At 42.8% G+C, this 19,031-nt stretch overlaps 1 protein-coding gene across 1 annotated transcript in view; it reads right to left on the bottom strand.

Moving 5' to 3' along the window:
* Positions 1-18,267, bottom strand: part of LOC127432705 (phosphatidylinositol transfer protein alpha isoform-like) — a 28,893-nt gene extending 10,626 nt beyond the window's left edge. The window contains exons 1-2 of the mRNA XM_051684060.1: positions 18,129-18,267; positions 11,708-11,738 (exon numbers count right to left, since the gene is read on the bottom strand). Coding sequence (XP_051540020.1) covers positions 11,708-11,738; positions 18,129-18,145 — 48 coding nt within the window. The 5' untranslated portion in view covers positions 18,146-18,267. The remainder of the gene's footprint in view (positions 1-11,707; positions 11,739-18,128) is intronic.
* Between the last annotated feature and the right edge of the window lie 764 nt (positions 18,268-19,031).

Raw genomic sequence — 19,031 nt, 5'->3', positions numbered from 1 at the left:
TCTTCACGTCAGGAAGAACACCACTTAGCAAACAGATGCCACTTCAAGGCAAACAGGCGCCTCGTAGAGGGAGCCCTATCCTGAGTGATCGTGTCTACCGCCACGGGTGGTAGGCCACTTAGGTCTTCCGCGTCCCGTCCAGGGGCCAGACGTGGAGATTCCAGAGGTCTGGTCATGGGTGCCAGATGGTGCCCCGTCCCTGAGAAAGAAGGTCCTTCCTCAGGGGAATTCGCCGGGGGGCTGTCGCGAGGAGCGTGAGATCTGAGAACCACGTCTGGGTGGGCCAGTAGGGTGCTACTAGGATGACCTGCTCCTCGTCCTCCCTGACCTTGCACAGGGTATGTGCAAGTAGGCTCACTGGGGGAAATGCGTATTTATGTAGTCCAGGGGGCCAGCTGTGTGCCAGTGCATCTATACCGAGGGGTGCCTCGGTCAGGGAGTATCAGAGCGGGCAGTGGGAGGATTCCCGGGAAGCAAACAGGTCTACCTGTGCTCGACCGTATCGACTCCAAATCAACTGGACCACCTGAGGTTTGATGTACGCTACCGATACTGTGTTGTCCATCTGGACCAACACGTGCTTGCCCTGGATCAATGGCCGAAACCTCCGCAGGGTGAGCAGTACTGCCAACAACTCTAGGCAGTTGATGTGCCAACGCAGCCGCGGGCCAGTCCAGGTGCCCATTGCATACGGCGCCCCAGCCTTTCTTGGAGGTGTCTGTTGTAACCACGACACTCCTGGAGACCTGCTCTAGGGGAACCCCTGCCTGTAGAAATGCAAGGTCGGTCCACGGGCTGAAGAGGCGGCAACAGATCGGTGTGATGGCCATGCGATGTGTCCCGCGGCGCCATGCCCATCTCGGGACTCCAGTCTGAAGCCAATGCTGAAGCGGTCTCATATGCATCAACCCAAGCGGTGTGGCCGCCGCTGAGGATGCCATATGCCCCAGGAGCCTCTGAAAAAGCTTCAGTGGAAGCGCTGCTCTCCGTCTGAACACCTTCAGACAGCTCAACACCGACTGTGCATGCTCGTTCGTGAGGCACGCTGTCATTGAGACTGAGTACAACTCCAGACCGAGAAGAGAGATGCTCTGAACCGGGGAGAGCTTGCTCTTTTCCCAGTTGACCCGAAACCCAAGTCGGCTGAGGTACCAGAGCACAAGGTCCCTGTGTGCGCACAGCAACTCTCGAGAATGAGCTAGGATTAGCCAGTCGTCGAGATAGTTGAGGATGCGGACGCCCATTTCCGTTAGCGGGTCAAGGGCAGCCTCTGCGACCTTCGTGAAGACACGAGGGGACAGGAACAGGCTGAAGTGGAGGACCTTGTACTTGTATACCTGGCCTTCGAGGGCAAACCGCAGGAAGGGTCTGTGTCAAGGTAAGACCGAGACGTGAAAGTACGCGTCCTTCAGGTCTACCGCCGCAAACCAATCTTGATGCCGGACGCTCGCTAGAATGCGTTTTTGAGTCAGCATCTTGAACAGGAGTCTGTGCAAAGCCCGGTTCAGTACTCGCAGATCCAGGATTGGTTGCAACCCACCGCCTTTCTTCGGTATGATGAAGTAAGGGCTGTAGAACCCTTTCTTCATCTCGGCTGGAGGGACAGCTCTATCGCGCCTTTGCGCAGAAGGGTAGCGATCTCCGCACGCAAGGTAGCGGCATTCTCGCCCTTCACCGAGGTGAAGCAGATGCCGCTGAACCAAATCGCATAGCTGAGTCGGATGGTCCGGGTCAGCCAACGCGACGGGTTGCAAAGCGCAAGCCACGCATCCAAACTCCGGGCGAGGGGGACCAAGGGAATGATCGCGTCGGACATACCGCGGGTGGGGCCTCGCGGCGGGGTGGAGGCTCGAGGTGCCACGTCGAGGGGATTCGAGCCCCGTGTCCATGCTGAGTCCTGGGACATCGAAGCACTTACCTGGCTCCTGCCGCCCACCATAAGATTGGCCAAGGAGGGGGGAGGAGTAGTCTTGTCCCTGTAGTCCACCGGACCCAATCCCGTGTGGGCATGTTTGTGCCACAGCTGGGCGCACAGGGGCAGGGGGACCGCAGCTGGGGCGCCATACCTGCAAAGATGGGACGGTGTAAGGTGGTCATGTGACCCAGGGAACAAGAAAACCGCTCTTTTGTTAAATTTTTGGGTACCGCAGCCTCTTGGACATGCGGTGAAATTAAATGAAAACGAAACAAAAGATTCTCCTCCCGGCCCTCCACCGGGGGATAGAGTGGTCTGCTCACCAGCTCCGGAGGAGCGGGTCTCCTTGCCCTTGGGTCGCCCATCTCAGGGACGCTTTCGAAGCCTTCCTCGGGTTCTTGGCGGCCGGCCGTGAGACGGGTGGCGTCTGCTTCCTGCGCTGGGTTCCACGCCAGGGCCAGGCCACAGCCGACGAGCAGACGGGTTGCGGGGTCTTGAGCCACGCCGGGGCAGGATGTGCTATATGGCCTCCGTCTGCTGCTTCACCACTGAGAACTGCTGAGCAAAGTCCTCGACGGTGTTGCTGAGTAGGCCAATCTGGGAGATGGGGGCATCAAGGAACCGTGCCTTGTCAGCCTCGCACATCTCAACCAAGTTGAGCCAAAGGTGGCGCTCCTGGACCACCAGGGTGGACAATGCCTGCCCGAGAGACCGCGCCGTGACCTTCGTCGCCCGTCAGGGACGACGTAAACCTACAGGCCCTGGACGGGAGTTTCGGGCTCCCACACCAGGTGGCGGCGCTCTACGGACACAGGTGCACCAAGAGCATCTTATCCACCTGGGGGATCACCGAATACCCCCTGGCCGCTCCGCCATCAAGGGTAGCGAGAGCAGGGTAGCTTAAAGACCAGAACCGGGCAGTAAAAGGTGCCTCCCACGATCTTGTCAGCTTCTCATGCACTTCCAGGAAGAAAGGAACAGGGGCAGAGCCCAGGAACCAATCATCGAGCCGCGAGGGTTCAAGGGAGAGCAGAGGGTTCCACTCTAGCCCGACGCTCGCGGCTGCCCGGGAAAGCATGTCCGTCATTTCCGCGTTGGCCTGGGACTGGGCGACCACTCCCGAAGGAGGAAGCCCAGTCAAAGCCTTTGCATCCGACTGGACGAGCCCGCTTTCCGATGCTGCGCTCGATAACTCGTCTTCTTCCTGGGCTCCGAACGAGATGTCGAACTCGCCCTGAGACGAGCCAGCGATCTCGTCCGAGCGCCCAACCGGAGCAAGCAATGCTGGGGAATGGGAGGTCCGTGGGGGAGTGGTTGCATACCAGCTCCTTTTATACCTGTATGTCCGGGAAAGTGGCATGCAAATTCCACTCGCCAATTCTCATTGGCCTTTTTTCAAAAAAGCAGAGGTGTTTGGGGCTCCCAAGAGTGACCCCTAGTGTCACTACATCAACACAATGTCGAGTGAGTGACAGGGAACATATCATTTTCACCACAGCGACAATTAATCCTGTTTTTTCCTGTTTATCTCTCCCTCTCTGTTTATCACTCCCTCCTCCCTCCTTCTGTTGATCTGTGCTGAATAAACGCAGAATGGTGAAAGAAAAAGCCTCTTTCATATCGTAATCACCTCTAATCCTGTGGAGAATATAGTTAGAACATAAACGCACGCACACACACACACAAACATGCAAACTTGCAAACCAAAATGTACTCTCACACTGCATGTGTGAATGTTTAAAAATGAAAAAATAAAATGCATGAAAATGCATAAAAATACTACATACACAAACAAACCCTCACACACCTAAGTTTGTGCAAAAGGGAGTTTGAACAATCACAGATGGAGCAAACACTGCAAAAACACTCTGAAAAAGCCTGAGCATTACTGTAAGATCAAAAGAACAGAGAACAGAAAGACAGAGACAGACAGACAGACAGATAGATAGATAGATAGTCAGACAGACCTTTGTAATAAATGTATTTTTGTTTGCTTTTTGTTTGTTGAACCCAATTCCTTTAAAGTTAGCTGTTACAGTAATTTCTCATTTTACTTTGTAATACCAAACATTTATTCCATATTCACTAATGGTATTTTATTTTATTTTATTTAAGTTAATTTGCACTGCTTTGGCAATACAAATGTACAGTATTCTGTCATGGCAACAAAGCACACTAAATTGAGAAAGAGAGAGAGAAAAAACCTGCAGTCATTGTTTTGTAAAATTAATTCATTGTGAGGAAAGCTGAGTTAAAGTGAGCGATTGAGTGTTCTGACACACATGTTCAGCGTCAGCAGTGTCAACTCAGACTCTGAGCTGAGCCAGCAGAGTTCAACTCCAAAGTTTCAGACTAAAACACTTCAAGAATCTTGCCTAGAAACAGCCCTGCCTGTTTAAATGGGGCATCCATCCATGAACACACTGTCCATCACAGAGTAAGAGTGACAGAGAGTGAGAGAGAGAAAAAGAGAGAGAAAATGATGACAGAAAGCAGACTGCTTATTTTTATCAGTTTGGCCCATACCACATTTACTAAGGCATAACAGAGAGGTAGAACAAGAAAGACAACTGGAAAGATAGATAAAGGGACAGGGGAGAAAGATAAGAAGAGGACAGACAGACAGACAAAGGACAATAAATATGTGTACAGCAGACAAATGTAAAACAGTGGAATTCATACACCCTGTGTAGTGTGTTTGTGTCTGTGTTTCTGAATCTACATGCACTGTCATCATTCCTCTGCCAATCAGAGGCTTCATCTCCCCTCACAGCCAATCAGAGGCGAGTAGCAGTATGCGTCACTTTGCAGCACTCTATGAAAATCCAACCTACATCACACATTACCATCCCACACTCTCTGCAGACCACACACAAAAACACACACATCACCGGGCAGGATTTCGTCTGCAGCGGATGCACTATTTTTTGTGCATGTGTGTTATGTAGCCTATCTATATTTAAACTGAAATTGCATAAACCAATGTAATCTTTTTGAATGAACAGCATGTGATACGTTTATATGGGAATCTAGTTAAGCCCTGATTATAGTTCACTGATGGTGATGGACAGGCTAAAACACATAACCGACAGACTAATCGACATATTAAGACACTGGCTAACAGACAGAAAGGATGTTTCACGCACCAACCAACCTACAGAGTCAGACTGGCTTTTAGTAAGTGTGTGTGTGTGCGTATTCTGACTAAGAGAATGGCTGAGAGCTCATTTAAGGCTTTTGAAAAGGAAGAGGAAGATGAGTGGAAATGAGGGAGTGTCACAAGAGGGCATAAACTTCCCAGCTGCCCCCTAAAGCAAGTAAGCTTTCTTAATCCATCATTCCCCACTGAATGAATGGACTCCAGGAATAGCAATTTGGCCTCTTGCTTTGAACAACATCAGCCAAATAAAATGTGTCTTTAAGGCTCCTGGAAGCAGATGAGGGATCAGGGCTTCATGCAAGCTTATTGTGATGAGGAGGAGGGTGTGGCCGGGCTGTGAGGACGCACACCCGGCGCTGAATCGTCCTAATAAGTCGGGAGGGGGAGTCCTCGCCGCTGCCGTCCGCCGGGAAGCGGAGGAGCCGCTGCTGTCCGCCAGGGCATGGAGGAAATGCTGCCGTCCACCAGGAAGTGGAAGAGCCATTGCCGTCTGCCAGGGGACGGAGGACTCGCTGCCGTTAGCAAGGAGAGGAGTGGCTAAGGACCAGGCGACAGCGTGTCCGGGGACCGGCGAGCCACTTTTTTTTTTCTCTAGCTCTCTCTCTCTCTCTCTGTCTCTCCCCCTCACTCTTTCCCTCTCCCCTCTCCCTCTCCCTCCCCTCATCTCTCCCAGGGTCCAAAGAGGCGGGAAGACAGACAGAAGGGAGTACGTCAAGCTGGAGGTTTCCCCAGCCTGAATTTGGTGGTGGAGGAGTGTGACAAGGAAGAGGGCGTGGCCGGGCCGTGAGGAGGCACGTTTTGAGTTGTCCTAATCAGCCGGGAGGGAGATAAGGATGAGCTGGAGACGCCGGTTTGGGAGAGAAAGAAAGACGTATGAAGCTGTGTGTGTTTGTTTTACCGTTTATGTTATGTTTGAGTTCTGTTTGATTAAAGTTTTACATTAACTGTTTTACGTTGACTGTTCAGCTGGTTCCCGCCTCCTCCTTGCCCATCTTAAGAACCTCATTACACTCATCTTTCAAGAGCTGCCAGACATTTGTCATTATTTGTTCATATTTACAAAATCATGAAGACTAATGACCAGAGGTGATTCTAGAAAGTGAAGTCTTTGAAAACCCTGACCTACACTAATGACTTATTTCATCAATAAAGATAATTAATCTGACACAAAATACACAGATCAGTGATACAGTAAAATGATGAAAGTGATGAAACTAGATACAGTATGTTAACCAGCCTCAGCTCATTCAACTCAATTTAAATCTAATCTACTCAACATCCATTTAATTGTGCTGCATAAATGAATGCAAAATCTCAGTTTTAACCTTTTAAACTCCTACTACTGTACTTACTACTGCACTTAACCTGCACTTAATGTACAAAACAATACAAAAAAATCCTTTCTTCTGAGTTAGCATCTTTACTACTCCAGCCACTGTGAGAACTTGACAGTCCCATCCTGTAGATGTTGTTAAACTTTTCATGACAAATTGCTTGCTATGTGTCTCATTTGAAAGTCGCTTTGGATAAAAGCGTCTGCTAAATGACTAAATGTAAATGTAAAGTAAATGCTAGAAGGAGACCTTCATCTGACAAGAGTGACACACTTTAAAATGTACTGTCCTAGACATATTTTGTGTGACAAAAGGGATTACATTATTATCCAAATGAATCTTGACTCAAGGGCGTAGCAGCCACGGGTGACATGGGGGACAAAAAAGGTGATTTTTGTCCCCCGCACATTTCCAAGCTAAACCCATATCGAGTCCAAATGGTGGATTTGTATTCAGAATTCTTTGCATTTTGTTACTTTGGGTTGATTGAGCAAACATCCAGCCAATCACAGGTGAGTTTCATGAACCGAAAAACAACCATTACGCACTATGCCGTCAGTCAGACAATCTAATCAATGCGGCTCTGTTCATTTCTACAAAGTTGCTTTCAACAGTGCTCATTTATCCATGTTTTTTATTGGCATTGATGTTGATCTAAATCAGTGGTTCTCAACGGGGGCATTTAAAGGATGCCAGGGGGTGCTGAGAGCAAATTAGTTGAGAGGGGGCCGTTAGGTCACAAATGGGGGGCAAATATCAGTCAAAATGTTCAAATCTATCGGCAAGTTCCTCATTGCATAAACACATTTATTTAGACTTAGAATATACAAGTTCTCCGTTATACGGGTTGGTACGCATTTGTACCGCGGTCATCTGAAGTATCTGGATTAATGACGTCAGATAGACAGATGGAGTCACAACCTCTGCTAATGCACCTGTATGGCTCTGTAGATGGCTTCATGGACAGAGCAGGATGAGCACAGAGCAGGTGCGTTTTTATTCACAGACCGGTCTCAATCTTTCAAGCGCTCACCTCTGATCGTTACAGCGCTACGAGAACCACGACGCGAGATGCAGAAACCATTTGCATTCAGCACAGAATTCTCTTGTGCAAATCTCGGTGAGTAAACCGTTTAAAACCACATTAAACAGCCCGACATTCTAAATAGGATTGACAAGATGAACAAGAGAATACACTGTGGCAAGTCTTTTCACACTTCACCACCCTTGAATTTACTATAGTAACACTAAATGTACTTTAGACAGAAACGGATAAATAATAAATGATCATATCACTTCAGCTCTATTGTAATATGCTACATTAGGGGAGTGAGGGAATATAATTCATTTTTTACTACTTATAAATGTTTATATTTTGTATTAATTGTTTTTTGTTTAGGGTAGACCTACTGATTATAATTACGAAAATGCCATAGTTTGTTTTATAGAAATCATGTTACATCTAACCATGGTAGTGAACATCCATGCTTCCATGTGCTTACCATGGTCTTATACACATACCACTGTTAAAAATATAAAATAAATAAATAAAAACATTATACATTTTCATATGGGCAAAATGCACTCAATTTTTTTAAGATTATTGGTCATTTCACTTTTTTTTTAAATATAATAAAAATAATGTCACTTTCATTCTTAGTTTGTCCTCAAAATTTAAATTTGATAGGTCCCAGATATATCCCTCCATCTTCTTGCATTCAAGAAACACAAGGTTTGTTCTCACGTTCATGATGCATCAGCCTGCTGAAAAATATTATTAAATAACAAAACATTAAAATTACGCAATGCATCGAAGTTGCATCAAGCAAATTATACAAATAACAAAAATACTGAGAAATACAAAGTCAGGGAATGATGTAGAGGGGCATTCATCCAAAAAAGGTTGAGAACCACTGATCTAAATTAATAATCTAGAGATGAGGAACACACAAATGAGAGTTATTTATTGGTATATTGTTCTTGATTGCCAGCATTACGTGAAATGCACTGCAGAAAAAAAACAAAGGACAATCCTTCTTTTAAGCACATATTGTAAGTGGAGTTTATATCAGCGCCTGTGAAGTAATAGTTTGATCGGTTCTTTTTACCAATTTAAGCAGATTACTAGATCTGTGTTAAATATGTAAAGCTATTTTTAATATCAGCTCCTGTTTTTAAACTCTATATTGGTGTGCAGGTGACAAACTGTAGGAAAAAGATAGATCTGCTGTGTTCTTAGAACACAGGCATTTTACTGAAGTGAATAGATATGTAGACATGATTTTTTATACATGAAAACTTACGGATGTTATTGAAACTCATTATAATTATTATAAGACTGTTATTGTTGTCTTTTGAAAGCTCACAAACTGTAGGGAAATGATAGATTTGCTTTGTTCTTATAATGCTTAAAACCTTTACTAAAGTCTCTTTGTAGGTCTGTAGACATACTGAGATTTAAGGATTAAAATTTTCTTTTGATCGCTGATTCAGTGACTAACTCATTGCACACAAGACACTCATTTGTTACCACCTTCTGGCATCACCAGAAATGGTCACTGAATCATTAAAGGGGACCTGTTATGCAAAATTCCCTTTTACATGGTGTTGAACATAAATGTGAGTCGGCAGTGTGCGTACACAACCACCCTACAATGTTAAAAGTCCACCCACTCCTCTTTCTTATATTTCTATTAATCAAAAACAGTGTCTCAAAATGACTGGTTTTCGTATCCGCTCTAAAGTGACGTCACTTTAGAGCAGGCCACGCCCACGACTGGTGACGGACTCCACCCTATTATCACAGATCCTCCCCTGAGTGATCGACACACAGTCCGCCATTTTTTTCCGTGCTGGAGCAGCTACAGTGAGAAGAATAATGTCTCAACTTTGTAAGCGTCATAAGTGTTCTGTTGTTGAATGTAAAAGTGAACATAAGAGTCTTCATGTACTCCCGGCATCAGAGCCACTGAAGACACAGTGGACAAGTTTTGTTTTTGAAGAAAATGTGCCCCAAAACATACCAAAATTTGTGTATGTTTGTGCAAATCATTTTACACCGGACTGCTTTGTGAATGAGGGTCTTTATAAAAATTTGACTCTCAAGCATGGATCAATACCAATTGTTCGTGTTCCAGCTTTATATCCTGAAGATGTAAGTGTCGCACTTTATATTGTGTGAATGTTTGCAAATCGCCTCTCCGAATGTGTTTGTTAGCTGATTCCACGGCTAATGCAGCTAAAGTTACCATTGTCTCTGATTGTATTCATGGAGACCAGAGCTATGTCGTTATAGCTTGTTTGCACATGACATCACGTCATTGCATTACTGTGGCGTGAAATGCAGATGGAGGGCAGGAAGTGATTTTCTACATAAGAAGCACTATCACAAACTCAAAATGCCTATGTTTTGCATCGTTTACGGATGCTCATACATATATGGCTGAACTCCGGTATTTACGGTGTCAGTCATATTGGTTCTGATTTGTTGTTGCTATAGTATCCGAAGCACGAGCTGTAAAGGCACAGCCCTGTTCCAGAAAGGGGGCGGGGAGCAGCAGCTCATTTGCATTTAAAGAGACACACACGAAAACAGCGTGTTTTGATTCCACCCAAAAAGAGGCATTTACAACATGGTATAATAAATGATCCGTGGGGTATTTTGAGCTGAAACTTCACAGACACATTCAGGGGACACCTGAGACTTATATTACATCTTGTAAAAAGGGGCATAATAGGTCTCCTTTAAATGGATCTCAACTAATTTTGGTGAACGTAGTCAAAATACTCGAGCCACTTGGATACATTTTAATCCCACAATGCACAAGCACACAGTAAAAAATACAATTGTGCACATGCACAATTGTCATTATTGTAATTGATTAAATAACTTATTCAGGACCACCTTGTGCTCAGTCTTTTATTGTCATGTGTGAAACAGAAGCAAGTGCTCAACAAGATGCCTTTTATTTTTGTACCTAATTAATATATTAATACTGCACTGTAAGTGTTGGGTCTGTGCAAGCCACCTACGGATAGCTGCCCACCCCCCCCTCCGTCTTGGCTGACTATCCTTTTTTTACAGGATATGCTGAGGTATGTAAAACCTAGCGCATACAGAGAGAGGAGCTGGGAATAGCTCTTTAATTTGCATAATCTGTCCCAGACAGAGGGTCTCTCCCTCAAGGCCTGATCCCACAACTTCATGTAGCACCAGAGATACAACGAGGAGATTACTGGGACATGATGATAGAGACATAAACAGCTGGAGGAGTCAGTCTAAAAGAGCGGTTGAGGTGTTTTACATGAGCAGATGATTAATCATGTGACCGAAATTTAAAGGTGCAGTGTGTAATTTATACATCATCAGCAAAACCAAATGGCACCAAACAGCTAGGGTACTGAGGGTGATTGCCAAGGCATTGCTAAGGCTGAGTGTTTTTAGAGGTTGCCAGGGTGTTCTGGGTGGTTGCTAGGTGGTTTTTAACTGGCCCACATCAAACAACCCAACCCCAAGTCTCTATGCTATTCTGACCACTACAGCTTGGGTCCCTCCATCAATGTAAGTCTATGTTTTTTATTTTTATTTATTTTTTATTTATTTTTTTCATTTCAAAACCATTACCTGGGTCAGTGTTGCTTTGTCAAGCAACTTCAAAAAACATATTGCAACTCCTTTTGGTGCCAGTTTTTGGATCTTAAGTCACACACACACACACACATATTAGTGTTGTTTTGGAGTAGGAAACTAAAAACTGGAAATGTATGATTCTGCAGCACACAGTACAAAAGATGTGGGCAATGCTCATTCTGAATGGGGCAGAGAAATTAATGAGAGATGTAGATGAAGCAAATATGTAAGAATTGCTGACATGGCTGAAAGCATGGCAATTAATATTGACACATTCCCAGAGAAGTTATGCATTAGTGATTTTGCATGGTCTGTACAGGCATCAGACAGCATGAGAAGAGAACTATTTCTCCTCTTGCTGAGATAACTGACTCATAACTGACTGGCTGACAGAGTGGTGTCCGTTTTTTTATTACAGATCTGTAGCAGTGCAGACGGAGCACATCACAAAACCACATCGTGACTGCTGTCAAAACGAGCTACGGCTGAGTCACACAAACTCATCAAATGCAAATCAGCGATTGACACGGCACACCTCACACACATACAACAATTGTTTAGGATCAGTATCATTACCAGCATTCACAGTGTGCTGTACCCAAACACACACACACACACACACACACACAGATTAAAAAACAACACTCAATTTGCAAATTTGCACTTACCTCCTCCACAGAAATCGGTAGGATCACTCGACTGCAAGAGAGCAAGAAAAACAATTTTTTAAAAGCTACTGTATTAACAAGCATAACACATGCTGTATCATCAAAGCAACTACCATCATCAGATTTATGGTCGCAAGTTTTTAGTATCCTTTTGCCACCATTTCAGCCATTTGGCACTGCATATTCACATACTTACTCAAATATCTTGATAATTCCTAAGAACATAGTATATCATAGTATAGCCTACTACACTGTAAAAAAGTGAAGTTGCTACCATATGAAGCTATTTCTACCTAATCTGACCCTTAAAATTACTTTATTTGGTGTAACCTATTGTGGCCAGGTTAATTTAGTCATATTACTGTAAATAATATGTGAATTGAAAAGTCATAAAAATAAAGTCACAATGATGAATTTAAAAAAAAAAATGATATTACGTTGTTCGTTATGTGTGTCGCGTCAGTTCCGAGGTGAACTGTCTGTCCACTGAGTGGCGCTAAAAGCGAGTTAAATATTCTTCCAAACAGATGAGTTTTTTTTTTTAAAGGTTAATGCTGTATTGAGTTTTAAATCAACAAAAAACACCTCCTTACCTTAAACCTTAAGCCTAAACCTAACCTATAGTGTCATAAAAGCAAATTTGTGATGAAAAATGCAATTGCTGAAGCAGCCACGTCATTTTGTGGTACTTCTATGACACTTTCGGCTCATGTGTCGACTTGCATGCTCTTCAGTACTTTTGCATCGCAAGTGCAACACTCTATCAGTTTACAACCTGGAACAAGTTGGTTATGTAATGCAAACGTTAAAATGCATCAACTAACAAATCATGCAATATACAGCAGTAAAAGTGTTTAGATATCACAGGATAGCACTGTGTGAGGAACAGGGTGAAAATTATGTGTTTATGAACTGCCATTTTACTTGTGATTTGTGTGAAAGGAAATAAAAGTCATTGTTGTTGTAGTGCCTCCAGTGGTCATTTCACCAAGAGACTGCCGCGAGTCATACAAACCACGAAAAAAAATATTTTGCAAAAATGCAGGTATAGTAATATGATTCTGTGGTTGAAGCTACCACTAAAACACATTTTTAAGTTAGCAGACAAAAAAAAAAACAAACAAAAAAAATTATTGTGTAATGCAAAATGACGAACCCTCCATTTGAATGCAATTTTGTTTTTGTCATGCCACACTAATATTCAGCATCTCTTATGCCACATTCCAATTTCCCTTAAAGGAATGTTCCAGGTTCAATACAGTTAAGCTCAATCGACAGCATTTGTGGCATAATATTGATTACCACAAAAATTTATTTTGACTTGCCCTCCTTTTCTTTAAAAAAGGAAAAATCGAGGCTATAGTGAGGTACTTACAATGGAAGTGAATGGGGACAATGTTTGAATGTTAAAATAGATTTTCAAAAGTATAGCCACAAGACATAAAGGATATGAGTATAAAAATGATTTGTGTGTGATAAAATCTCTTACAAACCTTTTCTGTGTAAGCTATAGCCAGTTTTACAACTTCCTTACCATGACGATGTAATGTCAATAAACCTTAAACCCTAAAATGCCAGTAAAAATGACAATTTAAACAGCTCTACAGCTCAAATAATGCATGAGTTTTAACAGAAGAATTAATGTAAGTACTTTTATAAAATAACAAGCTTCAAATTTCTATTTAAACCCTCCAAAAATTGGCAACATTCGCTTTCATTGTCCCCATTCACTTCTATTGTAAGTGCCTCACTGTAACCTTGATTTTTCCATTTTTTAAAGAAATGGAGGAACATGTCGAAATACATTTTTTGGTAATCAACATTATGACACAAATGCTTTCGATTGAGCTTAACTTGTATTGAACTCGGAACATTTCTTTAACATAAATGTGATAACATTTCAAGAATGCAAGACGCATTAATGCAATTCCGAATCTCTGAATTAAGACATCTTTGGTCTTGTCTCTTGAACAAATGTTATTATATTTAATAAATATAATTATAATTATTTCTAAACTAAGTTTGATCATATGTAATGAATCTGTTTATATTAGCAAACCCATAAAAGCTACTCCCTGTCAAGAGCTTCTCCAATATCTATGTAATGTTTCTCGATGGTAGCTGGCAGCGAGCCATGCTCTGTGCCACCTGCATATATAATCAATATGTCTCAGGAGTAAGACAACACCACTACAGTGTTTCATTCCAGCTAAGCGCTCTAATTATCTGCCTTATGACATCAATGCACACACCTCAAGTTTGTCTTCACGTGACTAATGTGTTCTTCTGTGATAGGAAGCAGTAGCTGGATAGGTGAATGGAGACCTTTGCTAAAGATTAGACTAAACAGAACATCTCAGTGCCTCAGAGTGGTTTTACAATCCTTGATAAGTTAAAATAATTGAGGGAAATTCAGTCCTTCAGTCACACTCTGTGGGCAATGCATTATATATCAAATGCACCATTTAGGGGAGGCCATTATAAATTCATACAGTCTATTAATTACATGTGTTTGCCAAAACAATGGTTTGATATTTCTGTATGTTACCTTCTTCCTTTTTGCTGTTTTATAGATTGATTTCATAATCTTTTCACTATTTAAATTTGGCTGAAATGCCTATTACAGGCTTTATAATGGCTCCATTCTTACAACTTACATCACATATTGGGGCAGGTCAATCTGTGTTTAATGAACTGTATCTTTTTCCCAGGCAATATCGGTGGAAATGTTCAGTAGCATTTGTAGTAATGTGCCTATACAGAAGTTGACATACCCTAAAAAGTTAAAACTACCCTAAAGAGTAAAAAGTTAGACAAATAGCCCCAGTCTGTGAGTGAAGTCTCACCATATATCAGTTGCTGTGGTTGCTCAGGTGTTTTTTTACTATTTGCTTTTAGCAGCTGCTAATAGCCCGAGTCACCATGCCCTCTTGAGCGCTGCCCGTGTCCTGATTGGTCACCACTGTAGATTTGGTGTCTCATGTATTCTGCTTTCATGACACCCAGGCTACTTTCTGAATTATAAATGTCTTTGCCCACATGGCTGCCTTTCTCTGTATAGGACAGGCTTTACTTATTGTTTCAGTAACAAGACAATCAAGTTTACAAATAGATTCTGAAATTCAATACAGAGAACGGTCAACTTCCCTACTTCATTAACTGAGGGAAATATAATACATTAATTCTGAGATGAATAAGTTAATAATGTCATATTTTCCTTTTGATGTTTAATGGAATCATATATAATGTGGTAACACATGTTAGATTGTCATGTAATGTGTATGACTTTCTTTCTTCTGCAGAACACAAACGAAGATTTTTAGAGGAATATCTCAGCTCTGTATGTCCAAACAATGCAACTGAATGCTGACCAAAATATTTAAGCTCCAAAAGCACATAAATGCAGCTGAAAAGTAAAATATTTAAGTCCTTTTTTACTATCAATCTCCACTTTCACTTTCACATTCTTCTTCTTTTGTTATTGACGATTTACATTCTTCATGCATATCGCCACCTAATGGGCAGGGAGGAGAATTTATAGTAAAAAGTATTGATCTGTTTCTCACCCACACCTATCATACTGCTTCTGAAGATATGAATTAAACCAATGGAGCCTTATGGATAACTTTTATGCTGCCTTTATTTGCTTTTTGAGCTTCAAAGTTCTGGCCACCATTCACTTGCATTGTGAGGACCTATCGAGCTGAAATATTCTTCTTAAAAATCTATGTTTGTGTTCAGCAGAAGAAAGAAAGACATACACATCTGGGATGGCATGAGGGTGAGTAAACGATGAGCGAATTTTCATTTTTGGGTGAACTATCCCTTTAATAATGCATATAATAATGCATTAATACACTGTAAAAGGTGTATTTCTAAGAAATCTAACCCTTAAAATTAGTTTTGCTTGTGTAATCTAATGTATTCAGGTTTATTTAATAATATATATTTACATAGGTGGACTGGCCATAGGGAGAACTGGGACTTTTCCCAGTGGGCTGGCCGCGAAATGGGGCCGAACGAGGCCAAATGGGTCGCGGTAAGCTGAAATGGGCCACAGAACGGTGCCGGGATATGCAGAAAAGGACAGCGATACCACCCCCAGTCCAGAGCCGATTTCTCTTCCCAGTCCGCCCCTGTACACCAATCAGCCACAACATTAAAACCACCTGCCTAACATCATGTAGGTCCCCCTCGTGCCGCCAAAACAGCACTGACCCGCCGAGGCATGGACTCCACAAGACCTCTGAAGGTGTCCTGTGGTATCTAGCACCAAGACATTAACAGCAGATCCTTTAAGTCCTGTAAGTTGAGAGGTGGGGCCTCCATGGATCGGACTTGTTGGTCCAGCACATCCCATAGATGCTCAATCGGATTGAGATCTGGGGAATTTGGAGGCCAATTCAACACTTTGATCTCTTTGTCATGTTTCTCAAACCATTCCTGAACAATTTTTGAAGAGTGGCAGGGTGCATTATCCTGGTGAAAGACGCCACTGCCATCAGGGAATACCGTTGCCATGAAAGGGTGTACGTGGTCTGCAGCAATCTTTAGGTAGGTGGTACGTGTCAAAGTAACATCCACATGAATGCCAGGACCCAAGGTTTCCCAGCAGAACATTGCCCAGAGCATCACACTGCTTCCGCCTGCCTGCCTTCTTCCCATGGTGCATTCTGCTGCCATCTCTTCCACATGATCTAAAAGAAAACGTGATTCATCAGACCAGGCCCCCTTCTTCCATTGTTCTATGGTCCAGTTCTGACGCTCACATTGTAGGCGCTTTCAGCGGTGGACAGGGGTCAGCATGGGCACTCCGACCGGTCTGTGATGCACTGTGTGCTCTGACACCTTTCCATCATGGCCAGCATTACGCGTTTCAGCAGTTTGTGCTACAGTAGCTCTTCTGTGGATTCAGACCAGACGGGCTAGCCTTTGCTACCCATTCATACACAATTTGGCCCTTGTCAAAGTCGCTCAGATCCTTACGCGTGCCCATTTTTCCTGCTTCCAACACATGAAATTCAAGAACTGACTGTTCACTTGCTGCCTAATATATCCCACCTCTTGACAGGTGTCATTGTAATGAGATAATAAATGTTATTCACTTCACCGGTCAGTGGTTTTAATGTTGTGGCTGATCAGTGTGTGTATATATATATATATACAGTATATATTTATATATTATAAATAATAATTTTTACTTGAATTAAACCAGATCATTTAGATGTTATAAAGCACAGGTTAAATTTTTTCTATGTATATTTCAGTGTTTTATAAAACACAAAATGATGGTGAAAGCGTGAAGCATTTACATGTTTCCATTGATCATGGTATAAATATTGGTGGGGTTGTACTTGATTGTTTTGATTATGGGGGGGCACATCTCCAAATAAAAATGTGGCATTTGTTATTACAACAGATTCTGAAAAATGAAGAATAATAACATTTAGATATGTTGTTCTCGATTAAACATACATTTACAGAACGGGCACCTCGTTAACTGCGGTGTCCTCTCTATTCCTCGATAATGACGTCAGAGAGATACCTGTGACGAGTCGCTCGGAAGACTCTTGAGTGCGCATTCCTGCGCGAGAAGGCACCTCGACAGCGTTTGCGTGGAATTAAATAAATAAAATAGGTGATTTCTGAAGGGCAGATGTTACATAAGAAACACCAAGTGCACTATTCTGAGCTTGGCTCCGATGTAAAATCATTTTGTCCTATTTCGTTAAAATAATGTGTTTTCTTAGCCTATATGGTGTTTAACTATTGAGCATGATCAGACAGTCATGGTTCTCAGCAGTGACATTTCTGATGGTGGCTTCTGTGTATGTGTTCAGAGTAAGGTTATTAATATTTCAAAGGTGAAGGACGGGGGGTGATGTTTGGAGTATAATATCAGGTTATAGTTCAAAGCAACAGCCACTCGAATTCCACGCGCAAGGTGAACCGATCCAGTTGTTGCGAAAAGCGCCCGAAAAATTCACCATAAAGCATTGACACATTGTGATGAATGAACGGGATCTTTGTGAAAGTATTAGTATAAATGGGCGCCATTTAATATCGGAACGCGGTGTGCTAAATTCGGTCCGTTTCACCTTCACCGGCGTATCAATAACAGCACGAGACTGGCTCGAGAGGGTTTCGGTTTAAAAAATTAAAAAATATAAAATCGCACTTTTAATAGAAATCTGAGCAAAACGTTACAATACCGGCCAAAATGACATTTTTAAATAGAAATAAAGTGCATTTTAGGCCCGCCTAAAGCATGGTCTCATCCTTTAAATTAATAAAATGTAAACTGACATTAAGTCAAGTCATGGCCTCTGGCGGTGAGATGCGGTCGTGGTACCTGCGCTGCACGGACAGACAGAGGATGCTCCCATCACAATCAGATTAAAAAAAAACCGGCTGTACTTACAATTCTTTAATAAGCATATTCTCCGGTGCTCTCTGCGGTTCCAAGATTACGTCGTTTTGCACCTGGATGAATCCAAATAGGTGGCGAATCCTCCGTTAGTCCCAGTGTCTCGATCTATCCCACCTCACCCTCTTCTATGTCATTTCTAGGAACCGCTTTTCTATTTCCCACAGATTCACTTCCTGATCAGGGCCGAGGGGGGCGTTAACGACAACCCTGGTGCCTGCCGTGACATGGGAGTCGTGACGTCATGGGGGGGGTGGATCGTGGGAGCTCTAATGTCTTTTAAAAAACGGGGACGACAGCCGATGGATGGTCTGATGTGGGCGCCTTTGTGATGGAACAGCTGCTGGTCATATTGTTGATTCGGCTGCCTCATAACCTCAGGCTCATCAAAGATCTCTATATCAGTCAGGTTGTATTGCCTGAACCAATCTGCCAGGAATTACATAACAATAAAACGGTGCCCTCTATTTATAGCTCATCTGTATTCAGATCCCACCATCCGATTATTTTCCTGTAGTTACATTATGATCTCCCCTCACTGTGGCATTTCTCAAAGCACACATTGCACAACTGATTACAGGGTCTCTGTGTGGTCCGATTCTAGTGTTTAGTCATAATGGTTCTGAGCCAGATCAGCACACAGGACTTTTGATTACTCTCTGTACCAGAGACCGAACTTGTGCCTTGATCCCACCATGTAAAGAAAAGGTAATATAAAATAAAAAGGTAACTCTGACTTTATATTTTAGAATTGTAACATGATATCTTGCCATTTTGACTTTATGACTTATCATTTCAGCTTAATTTCTCGTAATTTCGACTTTATATTTTGCAGTTGCACTTTTATTTCTCACAACTGTAACTTTATATCTAACAACTGTGACTTTATTTCTTGTA

This window comes from Myxocyprinus asiaticus, chromosome 42, assembly GCF_019703515.2.
Source record: "Myxocyprinus asiaticus isolate MX2 ecotype Aquarium Trade chromosome 42, UBuf_Myxa_2, whole genome shotgun sequence".
Lineage (NCBI taxonomy): Eukaryota > Metazoa > Chordata > Actinopteri > Cypriniformes > Catostomidae > Myxocyprinus > Myxocyprinus asiaticus.
The sequence above is the reverse complement of the archived record's forward strand: the minus strand, read 5'-3'. Positions and strand labels throughout refer to the sequence as shown.